At 37.0% G+C, this 19,336-nt stretch overlaps 1 protein-coding gene across 2 annotated transcripts in view; it reads right to left on the reverse strand.

The window, feature by feature from the left end:
* The window catches only part of Map3k2 (mitogen-activated protein kinase kinase kinase 2), a 79,923-nt gene that overhangs the window by 31,745 nt on the left and 28,842 nt on the right, over positions 1–19,336 (reverse strand). For both annotated transcript variants that reach the window (XM_041660641.1, XM_041660640.1), the window contains exon 2: positions 1,976–2,044. In XM_041660641.1, the coding sequence (XP_041516575.1) occupies positions 1,976–1,979 (4 nt within the window). In that variant the 5' untranslated portion in view covers positions 1,980–2,044. The remainder of the gene's footprint in view (positions 1–1,975; positions 2,045–19,336) is intronic.

The following is a 19,336-nucleotide window of genomic DNA, read 5'->3' on the forward strand; positions in this document are numbered from 1 at the left end:
TACTGAGAATACTGTATATATAATAAATAAAATCAAAAATATAAAATAAATTCATTTCTTAGAAAACAGAGGCCAGCCAGGAAGTGGTGACGCATGCCTTTAATCCCAGCACTGAGGAAGCAGAGGTAGGTGGATCTCTGTGAGTTCAAGGTCCACCAGGTCTACAGAGCAAGTTCCAGGACAGCCAGGGCTGTTACATAGAGAAACCCTGTCTCAAACACACACACACACACACACACACACACACACACACACAAAAGTTAGGAGCCTTAATCCCACACTGGAATGAGAATCTAGTACTTAAATGTACCTATCTTGTTCTGATTATTTTGATTAAAAAAAAAAATCTTTAGCACTTGAATTTAGGCATTTTTATATACTCAGTAACACAGTGGCCAAATAAATACCTACGAAAGCTTTAGCTCCAATCTCTTTTCATGCCCACATATATTTATTTCCATGTTAAGAAAACAAATACCTTTTATTATATATAAAAAAAGGAAAAGATCATTTAACAAAATTCAGGTCTTAAGAAGGTCCTGCCAAGGTGGAAACTGGAGATTCTGACAAGACAGATGAGAGCTAACAATTCCACAAACTACCAAACATAGTGTGCACACACTAACTAGAAAGGGACTGTCTTAATAACTCTAGTTAGGAATGCCTGTGATTGCCATGGTATGCTAGGCAGATGAGAAAGGTAACAGGTGCCAGAAGGGTCATGGATTGACCCAACAGGGAGTGAAAATATCTTGAGGATCACAGACTAAGCACAAGCACAAAAAGAAGCAGATGTTTGACACCTGCACTCAATTGAGCATAAAAACAGAAAAGGGTTGGGAATTAATTTCAAATAACTTTTTTAAGGAATGCGTATAGGAATGCCAGGCATGGGGGCACACACCTTTAATCCCAGCACTCAAGAGGCAGAGGCAAAGAAGATCCTTGAGTTTGAGGGCAGCCTGGTATAGAAAGTGAATCCCAAGGACAGCTGGAGCAATACAGAGAAGCCCTATGTCTAAATAATAACAAACAAACAAACAAATACTGAATTTTGAATTGACAGATTGTATACATATTCATTATATATTAATATTCTCAAAATATTCAAGTATCTGTGATTCCGTGTGTGTGTGTGTGTGTGTGTATGTGTGTGTGTGTGTGTGTGTGTGTGTGTGATTTCTTTGTTTTGAGACAGGGTTTCATTATGTAGCCTAGAACTTTCTGTAGTCCAAAATGGCCTTGAACTCAGAGATCCCCGCTCCCACGCTTCCATCTCCTCAGTGCTGAAACTAACTACATGCTCCAAGACATCCATCCAGGTTGTGATGGCCACTTTTAAACAGTCATGACTGTCTGTGAATACTCCAGTATGTATTTTTTGTTTGTTTGAAATAATAATTATACCATTTCCCCATTCCTTTTATGTATCTTTAGGCAATGACTGGTCTTTGTTTTGTAACTAGAGTGTATATTGTTTCAGGAGGGTTATAAAGACCAACTCAATATATAAGTGGCAATGCAAATGAAAGAAACAAGAGTGAGATGCCAACAGGAGCAGTAAAAGTGTGCCCGATCTGGAGCTACCAGAGACCTACTTAGAGTGGAGAACCTGGACTATCAGGGGACACTGACTTCAAGGCTACAAAGAAGAGGAAGAAGAATTTTAAAAGTGATAATGTGAAGCTTTGGTTTACACACCTAACCCAACCTTACACAGAGTGAGAGTATGCTGAGCCCTCAAAAACTAGACTTTCTAAAGGTCTTTTTAACCTCTACAATCTGTGTGTGTGTGTGTGTGATACTTCTCCCTAAGCCTTAAAATCCATTAAGTAAAATGCTAGCTAAATCTCCTATATCACAGGTATCAATCTACTATATCATAAATTTCTAAATAAATTTATAAGATAAATATGTTCTCCCTCATCCTATTCTTTAGTTATAAATATTTTAAATGCTTTTAACTTAAACTTACCCATTATGACGACCAGCTTAATAATTTGGAAATTAGGAAAATGGTTCTCCCATCAGCATTATTTATTGCCTGAAAAGGAAAAAAGATGAACACATTAATTAATAACAACCAGAAGAGGTAACCACAAAAAGAAAAATAACAGTATAACTGACATTAATGAAGGATATGTGTGTGTACACTAGAAATAATTTCTGAGTTTTTCAGAATACCTAACATTAGGACCTGATTGTGTAGGTACCCTTCCCCAACACACTAAACTTCCAGGATCCAAAAAAAGCAGGTGATCAGCAACAAGCATATTGTTTGTATAAACAGCTCAGATACAATGCGCCCTTATCATAACCCTCCTCAAATCTCAGCTCCCAGGTGGCATTTTGTAATTAGGCCTTTCTAACGACGTGCGGTTTTCCTGCCACATAAATTCTTTTCTATGAAAACAGCAACAGAAAAATAATACACTGTTTTAAAGAAAATTGCATAAAAAATAATTATAACTGTTGCTTGGCATAAATTTTATAGCAATATAATTTGTATAACTGTAAGGAGAGAGGAAAGATACAATTATATATGTGTTTGTGTATGCTCTTGCAAGTAGGTTGGTATCAAATCAACAACAGTTTGAGTTCTAAAGATAAACCACCAAAAAGCAAATCTAAAATAGAGCAAAAGAGACAAAAACTTAAAACAGCACACTGCAAAACATATACAAAAAGAAGGGAGAAAATGAGAAGAAAATGTGACCCACAAAAACACAGAAATAGCAGATATACCTTATATAAATTATATAAAATATAAATAAAATAAAAACAAGTTAAAAGTAAACAGATTAAAAACAAACTCTAACTTGTCAACAGACAAATTTTAAAACCAAAGGCAGGCCAGCCTGGGCTACACAGTGAAAAAAAAATCCAATAAAAGACTAGCAAACATAACGTAGTACATAAAAGAAGGGTTACAGGGGCTATAGATGGCTCGGTGGTTAAGAGCATTTTCTGCTTTTGCGAAGGACCCAGGTTCATTTCCCAGCACTCATGTGGTGGCTCACAACCATCCCTAACTCCAGATCCAGAGGATCTGACATCTTCTTCTGATATCCCTGGTGGCCAGGGAGGTATACTGTGCACATACATACTTACTTACATACATACATATACGCTGGAAAAACTCATATACATAAATCTTTCCTAAAAATTTTAAGAGATTATATAGCATGACTAGATGAGATATATCCAATAAAAACAGGTAGGTTCAACACACAGGAATCAATACAACAGACTGCACTAATGGAATAAAGGGTAAAATCCACGCAGCACCTCAGCACCAACAGGTCATAAAATTCAACCCCTTTAGCACAATGAGAATACCAACATCAGTTGTTTCACTGTCTTTGTTCTAGTTGTTTTTACTCCCTTCCAGTCCTTTCTATTTGTATACACTAACAAATGATATTGTGGAAAAGAAATTAATTCTACTGTCAATAACATAAAAAGAAAAGTGTGCAGGAATATACTTAAATTTAAAGCTTGTATAGTACAAAACTAAAAAACACTGTTGTGTGAAATTACACTTAAAGTCTGGAGTGATAACACTAGCATCTAATCCTAGCACTGGGAGGCAGAGGCAGGTGGGATCTCTGAGTTCAAGGCCAGCCTGGTCTCTATACAGTAAGTTCCAGGACAATCAGGGCTACACAATGAGAACCTGTCTCAAACACACACACACACACACACACACACACACACACACACACACACACCTATAAATTAAATGCACTCTCCTTCAAAATTCTAATGGTCTTTTTTCAAAAATGGAAAAGCTAATCCTCAAGTGGCACTCCAAGTGGGGCAAAAGAATTAAACAATTTATTGCAAAAAAAAAAAGTGAGGGGACTTACACTTGCTATCTTTAAAACTTGTTAATATAATCAAAATATTTGTAGAGCTGGCACAGGTCAGTGGAGTAGGACTGAGTCCAGAAGTAAACCAACACCCAGGGTCAACTGAGTTTTCACAAAGACATCATAGCAATTCAGTGTACAAGCTAATTTAATATAATCTTATAAGTGAGTATATGTATTTCTTTATAGCCTTAGGTTAGGCAACTTTCTTAAGGATCTTATGATACCAAAATCACAAATCATTAATATCAAATCATAATGATAAGTAATACTAGAAAAATAAATTGTACTTCCACCAAAATTTTTAAAAGTTCCGCAAAAAATGGCATGAAAATAATAAAAAATAACCCCAAGAACAGGAGAAAATAAACTATTTTATTATATATTAATATGTATTTATTTAATATATATTAATAAATTTATATCTGATAAAGGTCTACTTTTATATAGTCTACATTATATAAAAAAATCATTATAACTCAACAATAAGATAATCCAATTAAAGGATGGACAAAGGATTTCAGTAGAGATTTTTTCCAAAGAGGATACACAAGGGCAGAAGCACTTAGATAATGTTGAGTAAGATGAGTTCATTAGGAAAATGGAGACCAACAGCAGTGCCAGACCGCTTCACTTCAGTAGGACAGACATGGGCAAAAAGACAACGTGAGTGGTGGTGGAAATGTGCACAGTAGGAAATCACCATTTCCACTTTTACACATACAACAGAAGCACACAAAGTCTGTTCACTTGGCTAGGGAGACAGCTCAGTCACAAGCATGAGGACCTGAGTTCAGTTCCAAGTCACATACAAAGTTAGTCACAGAGTCTGCTGGCTGGCCAACCTAGCTTAATCTAAGAGCCCCAGGTCCAAGTGAGAAATTGTCTCAGAAGACGGAAATTGGGGTGGGGGTGGGGTGAACAGAAAAGAAAACCATAGTGGATACTCCTGAGGAAGAACATCAAAGGTTGAATCTGCTCTCTACACACGTGTGCATGAACACATATACTCACACTAACAAATAGAGACATCATTTTTTAAAGTATCACATGGGACCTGGGGAGATGCCCAGTTCACAAAGTTGCCACACAAGCATGAAGAACCTGAATTCGGAAGTGCAGCACCCACACAAAACAACAAAAAGCTAGGCATGAGAGCAGTGGTTCCCAACCTGTGAGTCACAACCCCTTTGGGAGCCGAACAACCTGCATATTAGATATTTGGGAGCCTGTATATTAGATATCTTGCATATCAAATACTTGCATTACAATTAATACAGTAGTATAATTACAGTTATGCAGCAACAATGGAATAATTTTATGGTTGAGGGTCACTACAACATGAGGAACATACTATAAAGGGACCTTGACAGGATGTCCTATAACTATATAATCATATATTCTTTAACTTTTGACTATGTTCTCTTACAGCAAAGATTGATATAAAAATAAAATCAACATAAAAAGTACAACTACTACTCTTATCACCACCATAATTAGCATTGTATATTATATAATCACCCACTTTAAAAAGAAGGATGTTTAGCTTCTAGTTACCTGCCACCTGCACTGTCTCCTCCTGCACCACTCAGGACAGGCTACAACCTTCGGGGAGTAAACAAGCTCCTTTTCTGTGGTGTGCGTGGTCACACACAGTTTCTGGAAGGCAGTGGAGATTACTGCTAGGCAGAGCATGAACTCTATGGAGAAAGTGAGCTGTAGGAATTCACTGCTACTCCACCAAGAAGCCCCAGGAGAGTGGATAACCTGAACACTGAGCTAAAATTTTACAAGAGCTCAGGCCTGGGTGGAGTAAACCTCAGTGTGTTTCTTTTATAATGCTTCAGTGTTACTAGACTGAAATCCCTGCTTCCTGTTTCTTTCATTCCCCACTTCTTCCAAGTACATACTCCAAACACTGAAATTTTCAAGTAGAATTCTGAAGTAGAATTCAGAAGTGGATTTAGGGTTTTCTGCATCATTTCTACAACTGATTTTTAAAATTCTTCTTTTGTAACCCTACTGGATGCCTTCTGGTTTTTGTTTTGTTAAACTAAATTAACATGGCTTGAATGAACTGTCCTGGTTACACACAATCCAACCAATGTGACCTTAAGTTTATAGAGGAATTTAAGTACAGTGTTGGCCTGGCCTGGTGCCACAACCCTTCAGAGACAGGCAGATCTCTATGAGCTTGAACCATCCTGGTCTCATTGCAAGTTCCAGGCCTGCCACGACTATAAACTGAGACCCTGTCGGGGGGGGGGGGGGGTGAGACCCAAAAACAAACACGTGTGTGTGTGTGTGTGTGTGTGGTGTCACCACAATAGTATGAGTACGTAGAGCAACTTATTACTCTGGTGGAGAAAGAAGGCACTCAAGTTCTGGGCTATCCTTTTGATGACAGACAGTACACTACCATCCAACCAGACTGCTGATGACTTTGTGAGGAGGCTGGATATTTGACTGCTGTCCCCTATACTGCAGGTCTTGGGAGAGCACCAGTGCTTTTGGGCCTAGCATTCAATAAAGGTGGAATGAAATAAGAAGATGAAAGTATAATTCATTAGTGCAATTCATAACAACAGAGAATGAAGATTTTAATAACAAACAACTTTTGCATCTGGAGACGTACTATCCTTAAATGTGGCATCACTGCAAAGATTCCAGTGGTCACAGAAATAACTACTGTTTCAATAAACCTGGGGTGTCAGCTGCCACTGACCTAGAGTGGAACTTCAGGTAAAACTTAATTTGTTGTGCATAATTGGCCAGTGTGTCAGCCTGCTGAATGTGGCTATTGACGTTTTCATGGAAACGCTAAAGTCGAATTTCATCAGCCACAAGTTTGAGTGACTTGCAACCTATGTTTAGATTATGACCCATCTATTTAGACACTAGCAAAAGTTATCTGCTGTTCAATGTTTAAAATGTACTAATTACTTTTATCAATTGGCCTTTCCTGAAATCAAATTGCTGAGTTATGTCTTTAAGTGTATTATTGTGCCAGAACCTTACCAATACATATGAAATTTAGAAATATAGGCACCAAAATACTTAGCATACCAAGTCTTATGATGATTATTTAAAGACTTTATATGCTCATTCTGTGCTGTTATGAAAAACTTCCATTTTGAAAATCTACTTTGTTGCCGGACGGTGGTGGTGCACGCCTTTAATCCCAGCACTCGGGAGGCAGAGGCAGGTGGATCTCTGTGAGTTCGAGGCCAGCCTGGTCTACAGGAGCTAGTTCCAGGAAAGGAACCAAAAGCTACGGAAAAACCCTGTCTCGAAAATCAAAAAAAAAAAAAAAATCTACTTTGTTACATAAAAGCACACATCTTCGATAATGTCTCCAAACAAAAAGCCTATATAGTTCTGGGCATGGTAGTGCATGTCTTTAATCTCAGCACTTAAGAGGCAGACGTAGGCAGATCTCTATAAATTTAAGACCAATCTAGTCTACAAAGAAAGTTCCTTGCTCGTGCTCCGTCTCCTTCTGCTCCTGATTTGGACCTTGAGATTTCTGTCCGGCGATCCCATGTGGGTCTCTGTCTCTGTCTCCTTTCATCGCCTGATGAAGGTTAATATTCATGAGGATGCCTATGTGTTTGTCTTTGGATTCACCTTCTTATTTAGCTTCTCTAGGAACATGAATTATAAGCTCAATGTCCTTTATTTATGGCTAGAAACCAAATATGAGTGAGTACATCCCATGTTCCTTTTTTGGGTCTGGCTTGAGACGGAGCACGAGCAAGGAACTCAGGACCACGAGGGGTGCACCCACACACTGAGACAATGGGGATGTTCTATCGGGAACTCACCAAGGCCAGCTGGCCTAGGTCTGAAAAAGCATGGGATAAATCCGGACTAGCTGAACATAGCGGACAATGAGGAATACTGAGAACTCAAGAACAATGGCAGTTGGTTTTTGATCCTACTACACATACTGGCTTTGGGGGAGCCTAGGCAGTTTGGAGACCTGGATAGAGGTGGGCGGTCCTTGGGCTTCCCACAGGTCAGGGAACCCTGATTGCTCTTCTAGTGGATGAGGGAGGGGGACTTGATCGGGGGAGGGGGAGGGAAATGGGAAGCGGTTGCGGGGAGGAGGCAGAAATCCTTAATAAATAAATAAATTTAAAAAAAGAAAAAGAAAAACCAAGAAAAAAAAAAGAAAGAAAGTTCCAGAAGAGCAAGGTCTACATGATGAGACCCTGTCTCATGGTGGAGAAAAAGCTTATAGTATGTTTGCACTCAGACTGGAAGAGGGCTATTAAATATTTTTATTAACTGTCGTAATGGTGATTTGAATGACAATGCCCCCTATATACCCATAGGGAGTGGCACTATTATGAAGTGTGACCTTATATGAATATGTGTGGCCTTGCTGAAGGAAGTATGCCACTGGGAGTAGGCCCTGAGGTTTCAGGAGCTCAGGTCAAGCCCAATGTCACTCTCTCTTTCTGCTGCCTGCTGATCCAGATATAGAACTCTCAGCTACCTATCCAGGACCACAGCAACCTGCATGCTGCCATGTTTCCCACCATAAGGATAATAGACTAAACCCCTGAACTGTATACCAGCCCCAATTAAATGTTTTCCTTTGTAAGAGTTATTGTAGTCATGGTGTCTCTTCACAGCAATAGAAACCCTAAAACAGCTATCTTTATCTTGTGCAGATAGTGTTGAATATGCTCTTCAATTTAGTAAATATTTTTAAAGGTAGAAATGAATAGTAGCTAATTAAATTATTTTATATTTTAAGATTAAAATATAATTACATCATTCCCTCTTCCCTTTCCTCTGTCCAAGTCTTCCCATGTAACATCCCTCCCCTTTTATGATTCGTGGCCTTTTAAAATAGTTGAGTGTACATGTGCATGTGTTTGTGCATGCATGTGTGTGTGTTCATATTCCTATATACAACCTGCTCAGTCTGTATCTATTATTTGTATGACTGTTTTGTATTGGATAACTACTGGGAGTGACACTGAACCAAGAATTTCTCAGAAACCCAGATGAAAGGACAAAGGGAATGTTAGTTCTGAATCTTTGTAGAAGACTAGACTTGGCCAGACCAGTCTGGGTATAAGAACAAGTATTTAGAATGCTGTTAGGGATTGTGCTGGTTTAGCAGAGTAGAGAATTAGGTTCTCCTCCAAGATCTATGATTTCACTAGCCCTGAGTAGCTGGTTAGGTTTCCAGTACTAGACATGAGTTTCTATTTGTTGAGTTGGTCTTAAATCCAATTAGAGAGCTGTTGGTTACCACCAACGTATGTGTGTCACTACTGCATCCTTAGGGTTGTCATACCATGCTGGCTGTTGTCATGGTTCATAGACACTGGTAGCTAAATTGTTGGGGGTCTTTATGGGGGGGGTGATGTTTGGTTGGTTGGTTTGGTTTTTCAAGATAGGGATTCTCTGTGTAGCCCTGGCTGTCCTAGAACTCTCTCAGTAGACCAGACTGGCCTTAAACTCAAGAGATCAGCCTGGCCTCTGTCTCCTGAGTGCTGACATCAAAGGTGTGTACCACCACCATCTGGCAATAATTCTTAATCAAAACATTTGAAACTCTTGTAAATTTTTCCACACTATTAGAAGTTCTTTTCCAACTTCTTGTTTGAAGTATAATTTTCCACTTCTTTTCCCAACCTCTCAAAAAACAAAGAAGGAAGGAGGGAAGGAGAAAGGGAGGAAGGAAGGAAGGAAGGAAGGAAGGAAGGAAGAGAGGGAAAGGGATTCTGCAAATGAACTGAGCAGATATCTACTATCTATGTAACTTAGTAAAAGGGTAGTTGATTGCTGTGAAAACTCCTTCAGCCAATAGCCTTTAAGCTACCAGCCCATTTGGGCGTGGTCTCTTGTACTTAGATGTAGATATAAACTTTGCATGGTATCTCTCTCAGCTGCTGGATTCAGTTCCTGTTCCCTACTTGTGCAGAGGACTGTGATCTATGAGTCTACCCCTAAATAAAGAACCCTTTATTATACTCAATTCTGAGCTAGTGTGAGATTACTTTATAGTGTACATCTATATCTGGTGCCCATGTGAATCCCAACTCCACACCTACCAGGACCAGCACAAAAGGTCCACGGCTAGAAGGTCTCCCATCCCAGCCCACCTGGCTTGATTTCATCTACTAAGTGGTTTTTTTTTTTCAAAACCCTGCTACAGTGGAACTACCATGCAATGATTTGGCAATTTCCTGGGCTCACATAAGCTCCCCACTGCTTTCCCTGCTATGTGGCAACTTGTGCAGCTTCTGGTTTATGTTCCCCAATCATGAGCGCTAGGTTCCTTGATATTCTGGCCACCAAAAAACTCTATGTACAGAATCGATTTAATTGCCCTTAATTTGTCAAGCAAAGGATACAGTATTTAAGCAGACACCAACTCAGAACCTAAAAGTTGTGTCTCTCAACAATGCGGCAGCAACTGCAACACATGCTGGTAAATAAAGATTATTACACCTACAACAATTTACTGAAATCTCATAACAGGTAGCTTTATTTGATTAATAAATAAACAAACTTGAAAGGTATATAATGACAAACAATATCACCATCCAGAAATTTAATAACCTTTTTGCATTCTGCAAGGCTTATGTGGTTATTCTAATACATCCATTTATCTGATATTGGGACTTAGCTTTGTTTTCACATTATATCCTTAAGAAAATGGTTTGATAACAGAGCCAAGAATCAGACACTTTTAGAAATGATACAGTCTTTACAAACTAATAATGAACAACTAGCTGACAAGATTAATACCATCGATTATCAAAAGTTACCTGAAAAAAATTAATACCATTGAAAAGGATAACATTAATTTGACAGACAAAATTCAATCTATGTCAAAAGGTGCTGAGAAGTTATCTAAAAGATTTGACAATCAAAATAGTTAAAAAGTTATAAGTTAGCAGATAAGTATCTCTCCAGGAAGGTAATATGCACACCATCTAAATAATATCCAAGAATGAGAAGTTACCCTTAATGAAAAATTTCATACCATGGAATGACGAGAGGTTATGTGAGTCAATGAAATCACTGTAAATATTCACAGATCAAGAGATTTAGGCTTTACAAAAGACAGTGGTATAAAGATTTGAAACGATTGAGAAAATTAATGGAACTCATGAGCAGAGAGAAAAAATACAAGGACAGGATTTAACATCGCCAGTATTTGTCAGAATCAGAGATGATTTAACAAGAGTTTTAGCTATGTAATCACCTCTAACAAACTATCAAACACTAAAAAACCAAAATAATACAAAGACAGTAGATGGAAACGTATAGGTATGAACGATATAAAAGAAACTAAGCAAACAGTAGTATCTTTTATTTATTTGTTTGTTTGTTTGTGTTGGTTTGTCAAGACAGGGTTGCTCTGTAGCTTTGGAGCCTGCCCTGGTTCTAGCCCTTGTAGAACCGACTGGCTTGAAACTCACGGAGATCTGCCTGCCTCTACCTCCCAAGTCCTGGGATTAAAGGTGAGCAACACCACTGCCTGGCTCAGGCAGTAGTATCTTATGGCTTACATTCACCATTTGTTGGGAGATGCTAAAGATGTGTGCTTTAAGCAATAAGGATACACCACATGATTGGCTTCAATTAATTGCAGTGGTCCTAAGATTGGCTGCAACTAAAATGCAAAATGCTACTAGTGAGAAGAGGCAAAAAATTTAGACAACAGAGAAAAAAAAAGGGATCTGAGGCTTTCCCACGATCAAAATCTTGGCAAGGGCCTTTATGCTGACCCACAGGTTCAAGCTCTTTATGATGAACACATCTTGAACCTATGCCACAGAGCAGCCTTAAATGCTTGGGACAGGATTCAAGAACCAGCAAAAATAACTGAATCATATATTAAGGTTAAACAGAGCCAAAGAGAACCCTTTAGTGCCTTTTTACAAAGATTAACTAAGGCTGCACAGATAAGAATAAAAAACCTAGAAGCTAGACAAGTACATATTAAATCACTGGCTTTTGAAAATGCCAATGTAAAATGCAAAACGATACTTATATGAGAAGACAATGAACCCTGGCAAAGAGCTTGTAATAATTATTTAGGAGAGATTAAGAGCAAGTATCCCAAAAACAATAGAATTAACCATATAAAGAGAACTACTTGAATCTTACCCCATATTGTATGTGGCACACCAATTAACTGGAACCAATACATTCTATACCGATGCAAATAAATCAGAAAAGGCAGGTTGCAAATCATTAGATATAAGTGAGGGGGGAAAAAAGCCTTCTAAACAGAATTATATGCTATTCTCGCGGTACTAAGGAATCTTAAAGAACCTCTCAATATAGTTACTGGTTCACAATATGCAGAAAGAGTTGTTTTGCATATTGAAACCACTGAATTTATACCAGATTATACAGATTTGACTTCATTATTCATTCAGGTTCAAAATATAATCATAAATAGATTTTTGTCGATATACATAACACACATCCAATACCATACAAGTCTGCCAGTTACTCTAGCACAAGGTAATGCAGAAATGTATTGATTATTGATTGGAAAGGTGCTGAAGGTTTCATAATTTAAAAAAATCATGTCAGTAACAAAGGTTTAAAGAAATAGTTTTCTATTACATGACAACAAGCTAAGGAGATTATAAAGAGATGTCCTACTTGTTCTTTCTATAACCAAACACCATTACCTGCAGGAAGTAACCCAAAGGATACTCAAAGGAATGAAATTTGGCAGATGGATGTGTTCCACTTTGCAGATTTTGGAAAATAAAAATACGTACACCACACCACTGACATTTATTCAGGTTTTCAATGGGCAACTGCTTTGAGTTCAGAAAAGACTGATTCAGTATTAGAATTTATTAGAAGTTACAGCCATCATGGGTATACCTGCACAAATACAGACAGATAATGGTCTGGCGTATGTTTCTAAGAAAATGACACAGATATTTGCTTATTATAATATAAAGCATATTAGAGGTATACCAAACAATCCTACTGGTCCAGCAGTTATAGAAAGATCAATTCAAACTATAAAGGATATGTTAAACAAACAGAAAGGAATGGAAAACACCCCCAGAAATAGATTGCATAATGCTTCATTAACCTTGAATTTTCTTAACACTAATGAGAAAAAAATAATGGCAACACAGAGACATTGGATAATAGGGGGGAAAAAAAACTTCTGAACTAAATTAGCCAGTGTATTTCAAGGATGTGCTGATCTCAGAATGGAAACCAGGAGATGTGCTACATTGGGGAAGGGGTTTCACTCTTGTTTCCACAGGAGAAGAAAAGTTATGGATACCTTCAAAATTAATAAAGCTTCTGTTTGAAAAAGAAAAACCTCTTGAGACAGAAATGACAGCTCATCCATGGAGGTAACTATCATACAGGTGGTAAGGAAACCTCATAAGGATTGGGGCAGGGTTTGTTCTTATCTTTGCAGGAAAATACTCATCTTCAAAATATCCAGAAACCTCACACATTGAGATGGCAAAGGAAAAAAGATAACTATCCAGAAAGGATCACCAAGCAAAGAGAAATCTGACTTGTCATGACAGGTCATCTGCAGGGTAAAACTTCATTACCTCAGTATGTATATATCTCTACTTAAAAACTGAAGTTGGCTTTGGAGTTGGACAATGGCTATCCTCTCTAAATCCAAGCATATTGTTAAAAGAAAAATTCAGACTTTCTGTCTCATGTCAGGGGCCATCTGGTATAAGAAAGAAAGAAGAAAGAATTTAGGAAAAATTTTACTTCTCTCCATACCTATTTTTGTTTCTATTGTACCTTTCATTGATATGTGTCTATATGAATAATGTTTAAGTTTTCCGCAATGAACAATAAATTTTCCTTCAGTAATCTATGAAATTTTCAGGAAGAAGATGGGGCCCCACAACAACGATTCCACATGGTTGATATATTGTCATGATGTTGATAGCACTACTTTAATATCTGCTTTGGGTACCAGCTGCTTAAAGTGATTCCAACTTGGTTAGCTGAAATGGTGCACCTTCTCACAACATTCTGGCCAGAATTTCAAATAAGAACATCAGAAAAACCCTAGCGACTACAGACAGTAATCTTGAAATTTAACTATCATTTTAGTTTTACAGGATCCCATAGAAAGAACATTGCCCCCATAACAGCTGGAAGTAATTCTAGAAGACAGCATCCCCTCTCCTGACAAAGTTTGTCCTTAGGGTTAGGGATATTAATTAGGGGTATAGAGTTGGATGGAAATTATGTAGGCTCAAGGATCACTTTGTGGGGGAAAGGGGGAAATTGGATGGGATTATAGGCAGATTAGTGTGAGCATTCTCACACTAATAATAATAGTGAGTAATACAGTGAATACTTGAGAGCTATTATTTATAGACAATTTACATTGATATATTCTGTATATTGATACAAATTCAAATTATATCTCTTATATTGAGTATGTTCCTATTTCTGTTTACAATATCTGTACACCTAGATAAAGTTATTTTGTCATATTTCATGCATGCATACTTAATACTTCTGCTTAAGGCACTGTGTTATTGATACAATTTTAGGATATATTTATTATATTGGACTATACATTACTGCCTCTGATCAAAATACTTATACATGGTTTGCATTTTAAGGTCATTGTCCTCATTTGCTACAGAGTTGTTTAAAGACTGTTTAATATTCTAATGAGTCCTTACTCTTTAAGTTATATTGGTATTAACAAATATAGGTCAATAGTCATACATGTTCTTCACACTTATAGTTAACTAAACTAATCAGGTTCTTAGATACACAGAGATTGTATTTCACATAGATAGGTAATCTTCAACCACTTCAAAGAGCCGTAGAATATGGCATTTAAATAACTTATGGTTCTGTTGATGTGAGACACAATAGCACTGATCTATTCCTGAGAGAACATTGAACACTGAAGACACTCCAAATGGAGCTTGTTTTCTTCTTGGCAAAACTGGTCTTTGGGCAAAGAACTGCCTATGCCTCGACCACTGACAAGATGTGCGGTGTCCAGACAAGACAACAGTATACAAGAAAAAAGACTGCCAAACTTTGCCAAGACAGGGTAAGATGGTTTTGAAAATTTTCCTGCCTCTGAAAACGGTCTGTCAGTTACTCTAGGCCTTAGCCAAAGTTGGTTGCAAATGAGACTTTGGGGGATTGCCCAGGTAGTCAGTTGTCTCTGTCATTTATTGCACATTTTGGAAGTTGTTGGATTGCACTTCCTGTTTACTCAAGTAATATTATTTCCTTTCTCAAGTCTTCGATGGGGTTGAAGGCCCACAAATCACAATCCCAGAAAACCTTGGTAACAATGAGGACCCTAAGAGAGACATACATAGATCTAATCTACATGGGAAGTAGAAAAAGACAAGATTTCCTAAGTAAATTGAGAGCATGGGGACCTTGGGAGAGGGTTTAAGGGGAAGGGAGAGGCAAGGAGGGGAGCAAAGAAAAATGTAGAGCTCAATAAAAGTTAAAAAAAAGAAAGCTGGGAACAGATAGATCTACCTACAGATTCAGCAATACCAGTCTTAGACATAGGCCCTATATCTTACTACTCAACAATGTCCATTGTTTCTCTAGTCATTTATAACCAGAAATTGGGAACAGACTAGATGTCTGTCAATGGATGAATGGATAAAGAACATGTGCTACATTTACATGATGGAATATTACTCAGCTGTTAAAGAAAAAATGAAATAACAAAATTTACAAAATTTCAGGTAAATGGATAGAGCTTTAAAAAGAAAAGTCCTCAATCAGGTAACCCAGAGCCAAAAAGACAATTACAGTATATATTCATTTATATGTGGATATTGGCTGCTAAGTCTTTGATAAGCAAGCTACTATCCATACAACCATAGAGGTCAGATATAAAGGATTATAGTGGAAGAATTTTGAGGAAAGATAAATAGAATATTTATGAATAAACTTAGCATGCTGAGACCTTTTAAGTTCAAGCTACAATACCAAATAAATGATATTTTTATTATATGAGGTGAAAAACCTCAGATACACACATACATTATATAAACTGTATGATTCCATTTATATGTAAGTCTAGAAAGACAAAGAAATTTATAGAGAAAATAACAGATCATCTATTGCTGGAAAGCCATGGACAAAGAGGTAAGAATATAATGTATAAAAAAGCCTTTTTGAAGTGAAAGATATGACCACTGTCTGGAAATGGGTACTAATTTCACAGGTAAATACACATATAAAAATTTAATAAATAACAGGTTTTAAATGTACAGTACATTGCAAATCACTTACTAATCAAGTTATGAAGACATTGCTATCTCATGCTATCAGACCCACAACTCCAATGAGTCATACAGGCACTCCTTGTTGTTGAATTTTTAAAAATTATTACCTAAGCTGGTGATCCCTTGATTTAGTAGGCTGTAAAAGAATTCTAAGTTTTTAAAAATAAAATAAAACTGTCTAATATTGGTTAAAAACTTTAGTGCATACATCTGCAAGTAATTTCAAAATATTTTCCTATTAAAATCATATAACATTTAAAGGGAAATTTAACTGTTTCAAATTTTTTATTTATTTTGTCTACAAATGTGTGTGCATATGTGAGCTCAATATATACTACAGGTCGCAGAGAGGACAACTTTCAGAAGTTGGTTCTTTCCTTCCACTATATGAGAACTAGGGACTGAACTCAGGTTGTCGGGTTTGGTGGCAGGCTTCTTTACCTACTGAGCCTATATTTTGTCATTCCTTGGTTAAGTTTTAATAATGCAATAGCCATACTTCATCTGTGGGGTCTGTCTATCTGTCTGTCTTTCATATTATATTTTGTTTTTTGAGACAGAGTATCATTCTGTATTTCAAACTAGCCTCAAAGTGACAATCCTTCAGCCTCCCAGGCAGCAGAAATACAGGCATGCATCACCATGCTTGGCCCATATTTTAATCTATAACACTCTTTTCCAGTCATCTGCATTTCCTCTCTAAATGGGTCATGATCCCTTCAAAAGTAGAGACAGAAAGTATGGTAGTAAAAAGCTTAGGTGGTAGGTCCAAACTGTCTGAGTTTGACAGTAAATCTGTTACTTAACAAGTATACAACCGTATGTAAATGACTTAATATTTTTTTGCTTTAGTTTCCACACTTGTAAATATGGAGACTGTGGCATGATACCATAACCAAATTGCACTGGAAATGAAATGAGTATATGTTTCTTTGTGGCTTGTGTTTTGTTTTAATTTTCTCCCAGTACTGGTGATCCAACCCAGGTTCTTGTATAGGTAAGAACTACTTGTGAGTTACAATTCTAGCCCAACAAGTAAGTATCTGTAAAGTACTTAACTGAAGGTTTACTATATAGTAATAATTATGTTAATAATTGTTAAGCAAAACCAACTTGACATACTGCTATGGTTTGAATATATCTTTGGAAAACCATGTTGTTGAGCTTTTCCCAATAAAACAGTATTAAAACATAGATCCTAAGAGGTGATTATGCCAGGAGGGCTTGGCCTTCCTGCATAGACTACTGCTGATAATAAAAGGGCTAGAGGCTATAACTTTGATCTGTTGCTCTAGCCACCATAAAATGTGTTCTACCATGTTATAAGAAAACAAAATAATCCTCTCACCAGCCATAATCTCTTGATTCTGGATTTCAGCCTGTAAGAAATAAATCTTAGATCTTTGTAACTTCCACAGTCTATGGCAATCTGTTTAGAGAAGCACAAAATCAGCTTCTCTGGAAGTACATATTTACAAGCTCTTCCTACTCTGTTCTTAAGTCATAGTGGTAATGCTATAGAATGTATGTGTCTACCAATCTTGTTTTCTGTATTTTATAAGACAGCCTTTTAAAAAAACTTTATCACTTTATATGTATAGATGGTGTGTCTGCATGTATGTCTGTGAACCATGTACATGTATATGTGCAGTGTCCAAGGAAGCTGGAGAGGCCAGAAGGAAGCTTTAGATCTTCTGAAACTGGAGATAATAGATGTTTTGAGCTACCATGTATTTGGGTGCTGAGAATTGAGTTTGGTTCTGTAGAAGAGCCGACAGTGCCTTTAAACACCAAGCCATCTCTCCTGCCCCACTATAAAACAGTCTTAAGGAAAATAAAAGTAGCTTTTAAATTAGCACTCTAATAAATTTAGGCTTTTGTCAAAACTCCCAAATCACTCTGGACAAATGTACAGAGCATAAACACCATAACTGTTGTCTTTGGGTGTTTTTATGAGGTATTAAAAAAAGGAATAATTTCATAAATGGTTTACCAAACACATTACTCAATGTTCACTGACAGTGGCTCTCATAATGAAAATGGGACAAAACTGTATCTACTTCGTGAATGTTGTAAGAATTAAAGAAAATATTAAATTTTAAATACCAGATCATAATACATACATCAGAAACTCAGTTATTAAGTTCAGCTTTGAATCTAATCTTGTTCAGAATCTACTCATATACACTACTGTATTGCCTTTAGTTCATTTATTTGTTCTAGAAACACATGTCTTTGGTATAACATCATAATTCCCTCAATACTCTCCCATATTGAAAAATGACAAAATAAGGTCAGGTCTGGTGGCACATACCTTTAATCCCAGCATTTGGGAGGCAAAGGTGGGTGATCTCTGAATTCAAGGCCAGCCTGATGTATGAGCAAGTTCCAGGATAGCCAAGGAAACACTGAGAAACCCTGTCTTTAAAAAACAAAGAAACTAATAAAAATTTTAAAAACTAAATTACAAAATTTACTATCTTTTTAAAATTCTAAAAAGAATATCTTGTTAAAGTTCTAAAACCAGGACAGTATTAACTGGATTCAAAAGTGCTTGCCACCAAGCCTAAGTACCTGACTTCAATCTCTAAAATCTATCTGGTGGAAGGAGAGAACCAATCCCACAAGCTACTCTCTGATCTACACACACAAGTACACACTTATAAAGGCCACAGAGTGCACACACAAACATATATGCATACACACACAATAAAGTAAATTTTTAAATTCTAAAATATTTCCAAAGCATAAAAGTAATATTTACAGAACCAGTAAAAAAAAAAGTGTGCCTTAATACTGGCCTTAAAACAATACCCGGGCCTACCATGAAAATGTGTTTAATGTTAAGAATATTCTTACTTTAATGGTAGTTTAATACTTTCTGCTGTTTATTTTTGAAATCTACCTATCTTTTATGTTTTGTGCACCATATGCATGCCTGGTGCCCAGAGAGCAAAAGTCACTGGATCCTCTGGCACTGGGGTTTCAGAGGATTGTAAGCTACCACATAGGTGCTGGGAATCAAACCCAGATCCTTTATAAGAACAAAGTGCTCTTAACTACTCCAGCCCTCTTTTTGCTACTTATTATATAATTCAAAAGTCCCAAATAATACCAAATGCTGAACTGTTCCATCAAAACTCAGAGGACACATTACCAAAACCTCAACCTCCAACAAAAACCCTA

This window comes from Microtus oregoni, unplaced genomic scaffold (assembly GCF_018167655.1).
Source record: "Microtus oregoni isolate MIOR12 unplaced genomic scaffold, Mior012 000011F_ref0000422, whole genome shotgun sequence".
Classification (NCBI taxonomy): domain Eukaryota; kingdom Metazoa; phylum Chordata; class Mammalia; order Rodentia; family Cricetidae; genus Microtus; species Microtus oregoni.